At 36.8% G+C, this 15,547-nt stretch overlaps 1 protein-coding gene across 23 annotated transcripts in view; it reads left to right on the plus strand.

Moving 5' to 3' along the window:
- PBRM1 (polybromo 1) overlaps window positions 1-15,547 on the plus strand; it is a 155,042-nt gene that overhangs the window by 72 nt on the left and 139,423 nt on the right. For 17 of the 23 annotated variants that reach the window (XR_013162739.1, XM_077129030.1, XM_077129034.1 and 14 more), the window contains exons 1-3: window positions 5,382-5,531; window positions 6,460-6,557; window positions 12,231-12,378. Coding sequence is in view for 22 of the 23 variants with exons in the window: in XM_077129030.1 (XP_076985145.1) it covers window positions 5,394-5,531; window positions 6,460-6,557; window positions 12,231-12,378 (384 nt within the window). In the remaining variant the exon portion in view is untranslated. Of the gene's footprint in view, window positions 1-2; window positions 129-289; window positions 462-3,941; window positions 4,705-5,378; window positions 5,532-6,459; window positions 6,558-12,230; window positions 12,379-15,547 lie in introns of those variants that run through there. The other 6 variants (XM_077129023.1, XM_077129026.1, XM_077129024.1 and 3 more) reach the window with 6 other exon arrangements.

Below are 15,547 nucleotides of genomic sequence, written 5' to 3' on the forward strand. Positions count from 1 at the left end.
AGGGCGGCGAGTGCTGAAGCGACGGCGGCGGCCGCGGCGGGAGGAGCAATAAAGCAGCCGTGGCGGCCACGGGGCGGGGCGTGGCGGTCGGTGACCGCGGCCGGGGTTGCAGGCGGCGGAGCAGCTGGGTAAGGGCGGACCGGGGGCGGGCGGGGCCGCTCCTCCTCGGCCAGCTGCCGGGGCTTTGTGTGGGCCCGGACGGGCGGGAGCGGCAGCGGAGGCCCCGCCCCGGCTGTGAGGAAGCGCCGATCCGGCCGGGCGTGCGGGGCGGAGCGCGGCCCGGCGGCGGGCATTGGGACGGGCTCGGCCACCTCGCCGCACCTGCTGGCCGGGACAAAGGCGCGGAGCGGCCAGAGAACTCCCTGTGTCCTCTTTCCGGCTCCCGTCGGCTGGCGGAGCGCTCGCCGCGGAATTGTCTTCAAAGCTGTCAACGTTTCCTAAAATCCCCGTACCAGTGACAGGTCGGGAAAGCCCTTCCTTTCCTCCGCCGGCCAGGGCCTTTTTGTTGTTTCTTGTCGCTTCCGACACAAACTCTCCTAGTGATATATTTTTTATGTTTTCCAGATGACAGTGTTCAGACTGTGTTTTTGTCCATGAGGTTGTTATTTATAGTAGAGGCCAAATGTTTCAGGTCCCATCTGGAACATGACAAAAATTGGGGGTTTTCCTTGTTTTTAGTATTTTTCTTTTGACTGAGAAACATAGTTTTATTATTATGGGGAAGATATTTGTGATTTAAAGGAGAAAGAGTGGTAAAAAAAAAAAAAATACGGAAGAAATCCTGAAAAGCAAATGACAAATATACAGTATTGGGTTTAGAAATTCGTACAATAATTACAGAAACAAATGTTAGAGTAAAGCTTTTTATTTTGGTTAACTTATTGTTTACGATCTAGGGCTCCTCCAAAGTGATTTTTTTCCACTTAAAAGTACACTTTTCCCAAGTATAGTTTGGGAACAAATTGAGCTCAATACAAATATAAAAGACTAGTATAGTTTTTGCTTTATTACTCACTAACAGATTGCTCATATTTTAAGATCCAAAATGGAAGGTTGGAAAGTATTTTTTGAGGACTATTTCAGATTAAAACATCTGAAATGTTATAAATGGATGGAAGGGCTTTGTCCACTCACTGGCTTTAGGGGTGTATACAATATCTCAAATATTAATATTTTATCCAAATTAAGTAAGTTGTGGTATATTCATGTGCTAGATTGTTATCAAATCATCAATTCATTTGGAAGAATCTTCCCTAAGATAATCCCTGGCTAGCTGCAAAATAATATATATAGTTTATTGCATTTGTTAAAAAAAAAAAAAGTGCGGAACTCAGGGATAAAGTAAATACTGAAAGCTCTAAACACCATAGTTAAAGTGGTTTTCTCTGAGAAGTAGGATTATGAGTGATTTTTTTTTTCCTTTCAGCCTTCCAGAGTTTTGGTTTTATGTGTGGATCTCCATACTAAGTATTACGAAATACTAGCTAAAGTTTACAAGCTGTCAAAGTATACCATTTGACTATACGGAATATTCTCCTAGTTGCACGTTATACAGTTACGCTTCTTTACTGCCCTCCTTAAGTTATCATTGGTTATCAGGCCTTTAGACAACTATAATTAAGGCCAAGTTTAAAAAAAAAAAACAACTTGAAAATGAGGTTCAGAATCTATTTCCTTTCTCTATGGAAAAATAATATCTAAAGACATGCCAGTAGGCCTCTTAAACTACATAAATGATCTTTTTGTTTTTGTTTTTTAAAAAAGATCGCACTTAGGGCATACAGGTAGTTCAGTGGTAGAATGCTTGCCTTCTCTGCAAGAGACCCAGTTCAGTTCCTGAACCATGCCCCCCCCACAAAAAAAGATCCACTTAGTGCACTCTTTGTACATTTACTGAAAAGCTAGATTGAACATTCAGCTATACCAGTTACTATTCCATAAGCCAGGGCTACACACATGAATAAAATCAGTTCCTGTGACCCAGGAGCATTTAATCCTACAGTTGAAACTTAACGTTTTTGTTGTGCTTTGAAGTTTCAAAGGTGCATAATCTTATTTCACCGTTGCAGCAACCCAAGGAAGATATGTACGACTTTACTGTTCTCATTTTAGAGGTGAGGAAACAGATTTGAGTGGTTGTGACTCAGACATCATCAAACAGATAATTAGAGATAGAAGACCTGGGTTACTATTCTGATCTTCTCATCACACTGCCTTTCTTGCCTAATTTTCAAAATACATTGAAAAATATATGCATGGAATTAAGAATATTTGAAAATTATCCTTGAGTTGTATCTTTTTTCCATTATCAGAGTTATTAATGAATGAATTAATTATGAATTAATGATTCAAGAGGTTTGGGTTATCGCATACCTCAACCATATACATCCATGCTAGTAATTTGTACCTTTCTTTGTCATTTGGTTTTCTCTGGATTATTTATAAAGGTAATTCGGAACTCCTGCCCAAAGGGTTGAAGGCTTTTTCCTTTAATCTTTGTAAAATTGTATGTGGTGTCTTTTTCCAACAACTAGTAGGATTTTAGGAAAGAAGTGATGCCTTTCTCTGAATTTTTTTGGAGGGAGGAGTTTTCCAGACTATTCACATGAGCCATTCTCTGTTTGTTACAGTTTGCCAGAACTTGGTGTCACATGTGAGTCCCCCACATGTGTTCACTGAGTTCCAGCTCTGTGGCTGAACTCTGATCTTACTAACTAGAGAGCAATTGGGCATGCATGCTTTACTCCTGGGATTGACAGTTCATTTATGTGAGCAAAGGGGAACCTCAGCGAGACATCTTTAAGTACAAGAAAAGCATTTGGTTTTTAAATAGAGGAAATACAGGTACTGTTAGTGCCTGGGCCTTTGCTAATATGCCTATATTCTCCAGTTCTATTACCTTTCTTTAGCAGTTCTACTTGAATGTTTTCTATCTATTCGTACTCATTTCTGCTCCTTCTGACTCTTCCTTTCTATTTCCCCTTCCTCTGCCTTGTTCTTCTCTTTCAGTTTTGAATATACTAACACTGAATCAGCACTTCTAAAGCCGTGCCTTCTCCCACTGGCTTCAGTTGGCCTTCAGACATAATGAGGAGACTGGCTTTTCGAGGCGCTGGTTGTGCTCTGGTAAAGCTGGTAAATTACTGATCATCTACACTGCTCCTTTTTCTGTCCTTCCTTGCCTTTCCCCTTCCATCTTTCTTAAATTTTTGTTATCCTTTCCATAAAGGTTCCCTTCTCATGTTCATCACATTTACTTGTGTCCTTGTCATAGATTGTTTAAAGAGGATTGACTCTTAGCTTCATCTTAATGAGGTGAAGCCAGTTTATCAGCATTTTATAAAACAATTGAAATTCAGTAAAACTTGGCTGTCCCTTGGCCTAAGCCCTTTGATGCTTTTAGCCAGTTTTAGCAAACTGAAAGCAACTACATTGTATAATAAATAAAAACCTAGAGGAAGGCAATATCATGGCAGGTTCTGTTTTAAACACTTTCAAAGTTACCACATGGGCTTTAGTTTCAAGGAGGAGTTACTGAGACTCTCCTTGTTTCTTTGTTGCTTACCAGAATTTTTTGTTTTCTGTTTTGTTCCTTTCTGCTCCTGGGAGATCCCGAATGCACCTCCCTGTCTCAAGAGTTAGGTCTGCAACTCTTCTTTCCATGCTAGTAACCAGGGCTCTCCTGCTCCCATTCTTGCAGCTACTGGCATCTTAAGGAAAATGAATGTCCATGAGTAAAAATGGATTAAGATTTTTTCTTTTAGCTTTAGGAAGAGACCTTTGAAATCACAATATGCAATTTATTCCTATTAAATTATATAAGCACTATGGGACTTTCTCAGTATACACCTTTTCCCTTTCTCTGTAACAGACCTTTTCAGTATGGTTGCATTTCTTGTATTATAGCCGAATTTACACCTATAAATTTTTATTTGTGAAGTTGTGTGAAGACTAATTACTTAGCAGGCAGCCTGAAACTGAGAGTACAGAGAAATTGTAATATAACTGAAAAGTACAAATGATTTTTGTAACTTTTAAGTTGCATGTATAAGTAATCGCTGCATTTGTTGCAAGGTCCATTAGTTCAGCCACAGGAAAACTTAGCCCCAAGGTCTGAATGTAAGATATAGACACAAATGCATACCCCATCTACTTTGTCTTGTTCTGTCCCACTAGAAACATCTGTCTCATACAGTTTTACTTATATAATTCGTATTTCTGATTTTGAAGGTTGCTATAGATAAGGTCCTATAACAAATTGTGTATTAATTTTGGCTTTGCAATTTGGTGGTATTAGAAGATATACACCCCATTTTATTTTTAGTGTCTAAGTCAGGGTGGTTATGATAATATACTGCATTCCTCTAATAAGTTCCTTTTATGCTTTAGTATCTAAGGTACACCTTGTAGGTACCAGCATTATGGATGGTTCTTTATCACATACTGTTTTTGTGAAGTCATTTCTAGAATTGGGAAAGAAACAGGGTAATAGACCCCAGAGAGAAAGATAATGCACACGTAAATAAGTTCTTCTGAAAGCCCGGGCAGGACCTAAAAGCTCACCTTTGGGGTATTCTTCCAGATCGACTACTAGGAGCTGTGATTTCAAAATTCATGGGGACAAAGTACCTCATATAACTGAAAAGGAGGCTAGTCTGGATTAACAGAAGAGTTCCAAAGCATGGTTTTGCTGCTTCTGCATAGGTATAGCAAATCACAATGTGCTATATTGTGATTTGTCTTGTGGATCCTGCTTTAATGAATGGAAAAAATTCATCTTCAGTGTGTTAATTTTGAAGTACATCTAAAGTGCTAGAAGATTAAATGCCATTTGCCCCTTAATTTTTTGCACCACTCATTTACCTTGGGGACTGTTTCCTGTCTTTTTCCACATCTTGACCTACCTGTAAAATTATGTTATTTGTAAGATAGTGAACAAAACAGATGAGGCTGCCGACTCCAGAAGTGACTGACTTGGAAGCCACCATCTCCCAGGGCTGCCTGGCTGCCTCACAGGCTAAGGGACCATTACCTGCACACTAGTGTACCACTGCATGTGGGCAGAAAAACTCCAGTCCAGGGTAAATATGAGGCCAGAAGTACAAGCTGAATCATTAAGATTTGACAGTATATAAATGAGTACACTTTTGCAGAATTTGTCCCATCAAAGTTGAAAGGGTAGCATTCTGGTGAGTGAAAAGACTAGAGAAATGAGAACCAATACTCCCATTGGAAAAACTTAGAGCTAGCTAAACTTCTTTACAACATTTAAAATATCCTTATAAGTGAACCAGAAGCTTGGTGGCAAGTGGCCAGCTAAGGGTTTGTTGGCAGAGTCCAAATTTAAATATAAGAACATGGCTAATTTTTTCTTATAGAAGAAGTTGGATTCCATGGGTTCCAAAAGAAGAAGAGCTACCTCCCCTTCCAGTAGTGTCAGCGGGGACTTTGATGATGGGCACCATTCTGTGTCCACGCCAGGCCCAAGCAGGAAGAGGAGGCGACTTTCTAATCTTCCAACTGTAGATCCTGTGAGTAAATTGGATCACACGATTTCTTCCTGCTTTTCCCATGAATTACCGTGAGTTCCTTTAATGGCAAAAAATGGTTAAGATGCAAGACCTCTCTACTTCTTTTCCTCTTGCTTGATATTCTTAACCTTTCTTTTATGTAAAATGTATTTTCAACCAAAAGTTTTATGGTATAATTTTATATTATGAAATAATAAAGAATACCAATGTATCAGGTCGTGATATTCATCCTACAAATAACTGTGTATCTGTTATATGCTAAACACTGTTGTAGTGGTTGGGATCCAGCTTTGTATAAGATAAGCTAATTTTTCACATGGGGCTTAGATTCTTGTGTGGAGGAAGCAGAAGGCAAACAAATGAACAAATAAAGAACCCTCAGCTAGGGGTAGTAAAATAAGTTTGAGCAATTAAGACTGTTTTGGCTAGTGTCTTTGAGAGACGGCCCTCTGATATGAGAAGGCAGTAGCCCTTGTAGAGCCCTGGGGAAGGATGTTCCAGGCAGTGGGGGTGGGTCAGGAATGGGTTTGGGAGTAACAAGACTGCAGAGAGGTGGTCAAAAGGGAGGAGACTGGTAAGAGGTCCATCCAGCCAGAGTAGGCATTATTAGGAATATGTATTTTGTTCTCTGTGTAGTGAGAAATCCTTCTCTTGGATGATTAGCAGGATAGTGGTATGGACTGATTCAGTTTAAAATGAAAAAATCACTGATAAAAAATATATATCAATTGCGTTGTTTTAAGCAGAAGAGGTGCTTTCAGCGTAGTTCAGACTTAGGTTCCTCTGTGTTATAAAGGTTCTTGGGGAATTCATCTTTTTTCTTCTCTGTTTGTCTTTATAGGCATATTTTTGTTGAACAGTAGTAAGTATGTCTACACTGGCTTTCTGTTCACTTTCTTGGTGATTTTTCTCCTTTTCCCATGTGTAGATTGCTGTGTGCCATGAACTTTATAACACCATCCGAGACTATAAGGATGAGCAGGGCAGGCTTCTCTGTGAGCTCTTCATTAGGGCACCGAAGCGAAGGTGAGTTGGAAGCACATCAGTACTATTGGAGAGGTTTGATCCAGGGTTCATGTTTGAGGTACTTAGTAATTGAGTTTTCCTTTGGAAGGAATGGCTTAAGTGAGCCTTATATGTCAGATATAGAGAAGCATATTTTTAAAAATTATAGCATTTAGGAGAGCAATGAAGTAATACCAGTTATAGTTAAGAGGGATGCAGACAGGCCAGAGTAATTATTTTCACCTTGCTTACTCACTTTTTCCCCTTACTTTTGGGGTTGGGTTCTTTTTTCCAAGCAAGCAAAGCAAATTGCTGTCTCCAGTTTGCACCCTGTATAGGTTATGTATCCCTTCACTAGAGAATCCTTCCTCTTTCTCATTATCAAAATGATGTTATTAATCCCTTCAAAACCCTGGCAATTGAAATTATTTGTTCTGAAACATACATGAGTATGTAGGAAGAATAATGGCTCTGCAAATATGTCCACATTCTTATCTCTGGAAACTGAATGTGTTAGATTACATGGCAGAGGGGATTTTAGGTTGCTAATCAACTGACCTTAACATGGAGAGAGTATCCTTGATTATCCAGGCTATCCCAGTATAATCATAAGGGTCCCTAAGTGGGAAAGAGGAGGCATAAGAGTCAGAGAGAGATTTGAAGAGTCAGTGCTGCTGGTGTTGAAGATGGAGGACTGATGTCTCAAGCCAAGGAATGTAGGCGGCCTCCAGAAGTTGGAAAAGGCAAGGAGATGGATTATACCCTAGAGACTCCAGAAGGAACACAGCCCTGCTGACACCTTGATATTAGCCTAAGACCTATTTTATCTCCAGGAGTGTATGAAAATAAATTTGTATTGTTTTAAGCCACTAAGTTTATGGTAATTTGTTACAGCAGCAATACGAAATTAATACAACTTATTAAGTGAAGATTTGGATCCATTTGAGATTGTTGATGCCATAGTAGATAGCTAACAAGCTCCAAGTTGAGCTGAAGTTAAAATTCTCACTTCCAAAAGCAGAGCCCCGGGAGCACGATGGTTCAGTGGTAGAATGCTCGCTTGCCATGTGGGAGACCCTTATTCAATTCATGGACCGTGCACACACACAAGAAAGCAGAGCCCTGAAGGATGCAACTTGAATTAGGAGAGCCGTGCACATTAGTCATGGCCAAGAAAGAAGGGCTCTTTTGAGTAAGAGATGGCTATTGCTAAATTTGAATTAATCAGTTATGAGCATCTAAAAGAAATTGTCATTTAATTAGTATATGATGATAAAAGACTGTGTTAATTGTTTACCACATATTAGCCACAGCGCTAAACACTTTCCAGACAATATTTTCTCTAAATCTTTGACTTATTTTTATCACAATTTTCTTTGTTATTGCAGTTTTAACAGTTTACAGATGAGAACTTGCACAACAAGTTCTCAGAATCACTGAGACTACCAGAATTCAGACTGATGCCAGAGCCTGTGCTCTTAACCAGTATGTTGTATTAAGGGGAGGCAGCACCTTCCCAGAATACTTCTCATTCGAAAGATACATCATTCTGCTGCCTGCTTTCCACCAGCAGGTTAGCACTGAGGGGTAGAGGATACAGGCTTTGTCATCCTCCAGCCTTGAAAGTGCATTGCCTTCTGAGCATTGCTGCCTTTCCCAGAGCGTTGTGGCAAGGGCTTCTATGCTCCTTCTCTGTAAAATGCATATATTTTTTCAAGTGTTTGCAGGAAATAGTATTGCTCAGAGCTACACAATTTGCCACTCTCTCTCTTTAAAAATTTGAAATACTTTCAAACGTACAGGATAGTTAAAAAACAATGTAACCCCTATACAGAGAACTCCAACATACCCTAGCCCCCCAATCCACTGATTTTAATATTTTGCCATATCATTCTGTACATCTGCATCTATCTGCCTGCCTACCTGTATCAATCCATTTTTTTCAGACATTTGTATGTAGGTTATATAAATCATATACCTTGACACTCAGTACTGCCATGTACATTTCTTAAGAACAAGGTTATTCATTATGTAACCACCTTAGGTGCAATTATCAAGTTCAAGAAATTTAACATTGATAGAAAATTTACAGTCTACCAATTTCTTCATACATCCCAGCAATGTCCCTTTGAACCTTTTCTCTTCCCATCCTAGATCCTGTCCATTATGAGTTGAATTTCATTGACATTGTCTCTTTAGTTGCTCTTGTGTTCTTTTTTTTTAGTTATGGGGACATATTTACAACATGACTTTGCCATCTCAGCCACTCCCAAACACTAAATGGTAATTCAGTGGGATTAAGCACATTCACGATGTTGCAGTAACCTCATTAACCATTGCTAAAATTTTCCGATCTCCCCACACAGAAACTCTACACCTGTTATGCATTAACTCATCATTTTCCCTTCCTCCCATCCCTGAATAACGTATTCTCTAATCTCTGTCTTTGTAAACTTGCATATTCTCAGTGTTGTCTTTGTTATTACTGTGGGGGTTAGATTTAATATCTTAAACCGACAGTAATCTCGTTTGCTTTGATACCAACATAACTAAAGGTATATAAAAGCCATGTTCCTATGCCCTTCCATCCCTCCACCTTTATGTAATTCTTATCCCAAATTACGTGTTAATACATGATGGCCTGACAAAGGAGGAGGGGTCAGAGCCTGAGTGTAGTGAGGAGGGCATTGTAGTGAGGGTGGGGCAACAGCAAGAGGAGATTGGTTAAAAACTAGGGACTAATGTGTAAGAAAATACATTGTGGATGATGAGAGGCTTCTAACTATCTGAGAAGGAAAATATAAATAGGAAAAAAGAATGAACCCTTTGGTGTTGGATTAGAATTGGAGATACTGGTGTGAATTCATGGTTTTCAATATATATGGGTAGATATAGAATTAAACAGAGATGTAAATAAACATGTGTTTATTTTGTAGCTCTCTCTACCTAAACAGTCTGGAAACAGCAACACCCATTAGAAGTTAGCGCAACTACCAACCAGATCTTTTTTTTTTCATTTTTAAACTGTTTTATCCACACATCATACAAGCCAGACTAAGTGTATAGACATGCCTTCACCACCATACTCTTATCTGCAGACATTTCCTTTTCTTTGACAAAGAACCCATACCCCTCTCCCAGTCCTCCTGCCTGTTGGCATTTAGTTTTGGTATACTGCCTTTGTTACATTCTGTGGAAGCATATTGCAGTGTTACTGTTGACTATAGACCCTAGCTTACATTGATTGTACTTTTCCTATATACCATCTATTTTCAGCACCCTGCAATACTGACATTCACTTGTTCTCCCTCATGCATAAATATTTTTTAATTTGTACATTTAATTGCTATTATTTACACTCTAGGCATTCCTAAATTATACCGTCTCAGTCTTAATCTGTATCTTTCCTTCTGGTTTCATACTTGCCCCCAGCTCTTCTCCCTCTATCATACTCACATTCAGTTTCATTCACTGTACTTATATTATTGTACTATAATCAGGTACTATTGTGCTATCCATTTCTGAATTTTTACACTCAGTCCTGTTGCACAGTCTGTATTCCATCATCACCAATTACCCAATTTCTACTCTGTTTCTATCTCCTGATAACCTGTGTTCTTAATGTCAATTCTCCAAGTTCACTCATTAATGTTAGTGAGACCATATAGTATTTGTCCTTTTATTTCTGGCTTATTTCACTCAGCATAATGTCCTCAAGATCCATACACATACCAACCAGAACTTGGTCTTTAAATATCATTCACCATTAAAAGAAACTAAAGTTCCTTGGGAAAATGGCTGATTTGAGGGGCTCTTGCAGGGAAAGTATAAAATGAACCTGCATTGTTGTTACATTCCAAGGGATGATGGAAACATGTCAAAAGGATGTAGCCAACTTAAAAGGACTCCTTCTGGTCAAATCTGAGGCAGCTTGAGTGTCAAATTAATTATAGTAATGGTTTTTAACCCATTGTAAATAAAGTAGAAATCCATTAATCTATACTGATAAAAGTAAAGGAGTATATTAAAAGTTTGCTGGTGAATGGGTTATTTATATAGTCTGAAGCTACCTCCCCATAAAGTACGAAAAGAAAAACAGTAAATTAGTGGAGTAACCTGCCAAATAACATCACAATCAAATGATGAAATTTAACCACATCTCAGTAACGGGACAAGTTGAAATTGTGTGCCATGCAATAGAACACAGGGAGAAGAATACTTTACCATTTTCATGAAAGTTCTGCCAAAAGCATGACCTGAATTTAATCTGAAGAAAGCAGACAAATCCAAAGCAAGGGGCATTCCATACAGTAACTGGCCTGTAATCTTCAAAAGTGTCAAGGTCGTAAAAGCCACGAAAAGAATAAGGAACTATTCCAGTTGAAGGAGATTGAAGTGACATAACTAAATGCAACGTGTGAAAGTCCAGAACTTGGTCCTTTTGTTTTAAAGGATAATTTTTGGACAGTTGGCAAAACATGAATTCTGTAGGACTGAGAATTAAATGGTGGTACTCTATCAAAGTTTATTTCTTCATTTTGATGGTCAAATTTGTTTATGAAGGGTAATGTCCTTGTTTGTAAGAAATGTACACTAAACTATTCAGAGGAGATAAGATCTCATGTCAGCAGCTTACTCTCAGATAGTTCAGAAGAAAAGTTTTCTGCACTGTTCTTATAACTTTTATGTAAGAATAAGAAGTAAAAAAAAATCATACATACTGAAAAGAATGATTATAACATGTATTGAAACCCTTATCAGCTGAGGTTCTAGGAGAAAATAAAGCCTTAATGCCCACTACATTCTCTGTAATAACCTATCTTTTATGCATCTAGAATGGAGCCACCTATCAACCCCTGTGGGAGAATTAAGGATGTAGTCACTTGGATTATTTTTCATAGAGTTCATTTGTTTCATTGAATCTCAGTTGAAAAAAGCCAGAAAGAATAATAGTAAACATCTATGAACTCAAAACTCAATTTAAGAAATTATCTTGGTAACTACCTTTGAAGTCTCCTGTGTGTTGCTCACTGTCTTTCTCCTTTTTCTTCAAGAGATAACCACTATCCTGAATTTTGTTTTTATCATGCTTAATGCCTGCTATATTTATAAAGTTTGGTCATGTTTGGATGTATCTTATGTCTTTTCATTTTTGGTAAGCTGCTTGGAGCCTTGAAGTGAGGGATTTCGTCTTTCTCCTTTGAAACTTTAGTAATTCTTATTAAAGCTATATACTTATTAAAGCTGTGTACGTACATATTAGGCACTTCACAGTACTTGGCAGTAGAAGGTTCTGTGGTTACTAACTGGAAATAATCCATTTTATAAGTTCATAAAGAGCTTTGAAACATGATTCTATTTTCAGCCACTACTGAATATCATGCAAGGTAAGTCATCCTCATTTACTGAACCTATCATTGACATGAGTTTTAGAGACACTGCCCTAATATTTAATATAAAGATCATCACAGATGCTAATTTAGATTTTTTATCATTAATGTATTTTGAAAAGGGACTGCAGATACATGTTACTTTTGTTATTACCTTTTATTTCTAATTTTGGGAGTGAATCTGACACCAAATTCTTATGTGCTCAATCACTTCAAAAATTGGACATTACCACCGATGGTTTTGGAATAAAACTTTTTATAGGCTTTGGATTAATACCATTTAAAAATATTTAAATTACAACAGAAATCAACCAGACTATTATGAAGTGGTTTCCCAGCCTATAGACTTGATGAAAATCCAACAGAAACTAAAAATGGAGGAGTATGATGATGTTAATCTACTGACTGCTGACTTCCAGCTGCTTTTTAACAATGCGAAGGCTTACTATAAGGTAAGAAAGTGCTAAATTTGGAATCTCCACATCTTCACCAAAATTTGCTATAGTCTGGCATTTCATGTTTATCAATATGGCAGGATAGTAGTAGTGTCTTAGTGTGGTTTGAGTTTACATTTTCCTTATTAGTAAAGAGGCTTGAACATTCATAGGATTATGAGCATTTTTGTTTCTTCTGTTTGTGGAATCTGCTCAGATCTTTTATCCATTTTTCTCTTGGGTTTTGTCATTTTCTTATTCTAGAAATTTTGTTTATATATTCTAGAACTGCACCTTTTCTGGTTTTATGTGCTGCAAATATCTTCTCCCACTGTATAGCCTTTTCACCCTTTATGATGACTTGTGATGAACAGAAGTTCTTTGCTTTAATAAAATCAAATTTATCAATTTTTTACTTTATCAATCTTTTACTTTATAGCTTATCCTTTTTTGTGTTTTGTTTCAGAAATCCCTCTTGTCCAGAAGTTATAAAGATACTCTTTTCCAAACTTCTAAAAGTTTTATCTTTCACAAATAAGTCTCTAAGGCAGCTAGGACTGATTTTTTGTCTCTTCTATGAGGAAGAGTTTTTGTTTTTTGTTTTTTTTGCCCCCGTAGGCATAATTAGCACCTTGAAATGGCTATCCTTTCCCCATTTGTCTGCATTATCAGGGTTGGTCATTGTTTCGAGTGGGTGTTCTTGAGTTTGTTTCTGGGCCTGTTTATCTATTACTGGGCCATTATATTCCTGTTTTAATTAATAAGGCTTTATAACTCTTTACCTCATAAGGAAAATGTCTTGACTATTTTGGGCCCCATCTCTTTCCTTATATATTTTAGAATTTATGTGTTAAGTTCAATAAGCACACGCAAAAAAAGTTGAAAATTTTATTGGAATTGCATTGACTCTGTAGATCATTTTGCAGATAATTATAACACGATAATGACTATTCCAATCTGTGAATTCGGTATTTCTTGATTTTTTTTTAAGTCTTCTTTAATGTATTTTAGTAAAGCCTTAAAAGTGTTTCTTTATAGATATTTTGCAAATATGTTGTTAGATTTTTTCCTTAATACTGTGTGTTTGTGTGTGTATATATATATATATATAAATTCTCATACCCTTTTAAAGTGCACAATTTAGTGTTTTTTGGTTTAATTACAAAATTGTGCAACCATCACCACTATCTAATTCACCCCCACAAAAAACCCTGTACCCATTAGCAAACATTCTCCATTTCCCCCTTGCCACAGTCTTTGGCAACCACTAAACTGCTTTCTGTTTCTCTAGATTTGCCTATTATGGACATTTCATACAAATGGAATCATACAATGAGTGGCCTTTAGTGTCTCTCTTCTTTACTTAGATAATGTTTTCAAGGTTCATCTATGTTGTAACATGTATCAGTGCTTCCTTCCTTTTTTATAATGAATAAATTGTTTGGGTAGACCACATTTCATTTATGCATTTGTCAGTTGATGCACACTTGCCATTATGAATAGTGCTAATATGAATTGTGTGAACATAATGAGAGTGCCATTCCTTGAGTATGATATTCTACACATGTGCATTAGCTCAAGCTTTTTTTAAAAATTTATTTTAGTGTTTTTATTTTTTTATTTTTCTTTTTCAAGCTTTTTTATACTGTTTCTAAACTCTTTTATATCCTGATGTACCTGCATGAGTACAACTTACTGAATGAGTTGTTCTTTCACTCTGATGATGAATTTGTCTATTTCTCCTTGTAATTCTGTTGATTTTGGCTTTATATTTTTAAAAACTATGCAAATAGCATACAAGTTTAAAACTGTTATACTGTCCTAGTAAATTGAACTTTTAGCCTTCTATAGTAGTTCTCTTTATCACTGATGTTTTTGTTCTTAAGTTTATTTTGCTTCATATTAATATAGTTCAGCTTTATTTTGGTGTTTGCCTAGTTGATTAGGTTTTTTTTCCATTCTTTTCTCTCAACCTTTTTGTATCCTTTTAATGCTGATGTATTATCTTGTAAAATCATATTCAAGAATTTCTGTTAATCCAGATATTCAAAAAATTTATTCTTCTACTAATTTGAAAGTTATAAGACCTCTTGGCCATGTTTTCGTTCTTATGCAAGAAGTTTTAATATGCATAATTAACTTAGAATCTAAAATTAATCAATGTTCTCCTTCCAAACCTTAGAAACCAAAGAGCAGTTCACCTCTGATTACTCCTCTCCTTATTTGTCCTTTTAGTATTGTGTATATTAGTTCTTACGTGACAATTTTTTAATCTCATAATATTATATTATTGTTTTAGATACTCAGATTTTACTTTTGCTCACAGATTTACTACTTTCTTTATTTTCATTCCATTATTACCGTTGCTAAGTCACCTGTCATCTCATTATAGTTTCTTTGAAGGTTATCTATTGTTTTTTTACTGGCTGTCTTGTTTCACGGAGCAGGAGTGAACTCACCCCACTCTGTTCCACCGTCTTCCTGGAAGCCCCATTTCTTATTCATTGTTGGTAGCCCAAGGATGCATTTTTAAAGTTGTTTTTTAACATTACATTCAGCATTGCTTTTACTAGAAAGTCGTCAAAATTCGTGCCTCTAATCTTCAAGAACAGAAATCTTCAGATGAGGTATTAAATAGTTTAAAAAAAGAAAGAAATGTCAGAACAATCATTAGCTTCTATTCTTTAGACTTCTTTGCTTTAAATTGGTTCTTTTATCCTTTAAATTGTCTTTCTTAGTCTATTAGTAAAAATTAGGCTTAATTTAGCAAATTGTATACCATCTGCCTCAGGTCTTCCTGAAATGAGGTATGGCATAAATAAATAAAATGATTTTATTTCAGGTCATCCTTAAAACATATACTTAGTTTCTCAGATGATGGATTGAGGCCATTTATACTTCACTCATAAGGATTGTTAAATTTGTAATAGAGTTTTCAGAGTTATGTGTTAGAAAATAGGTCTCTCAAAATAAAATTTCAGTGGCTGAGAGATTTCAAATAGAGTTGAGAGGTTATAGATATAAACATTATATAGATATCCCTTTTCAGTTTTTAGTATATTAGAATAGCTAGAAGGAAATATCTGAAACTGTTGAATTATATTCTGGTAGCCTTTATTCTTGAAGATGATTATATATATAGCTTTTACAGTGTGACCATGTCTTCATGTGATCATGAAAACCTTGT

This window comes from Tamandua tetradactyla, chromosome 15, assembly GCF_023851605.1.
Source record: "Tamandua tetradactyla isolate mTamTet1 chromosome 15, mTamTet1.pri, whole genome shotgun sequence".
NCBI lineage: Eukaryota > Metazoa > Chordata > Mammalia > Pilosa > Myrmecophagidae > Tamandua > Tamandua tetradactyla.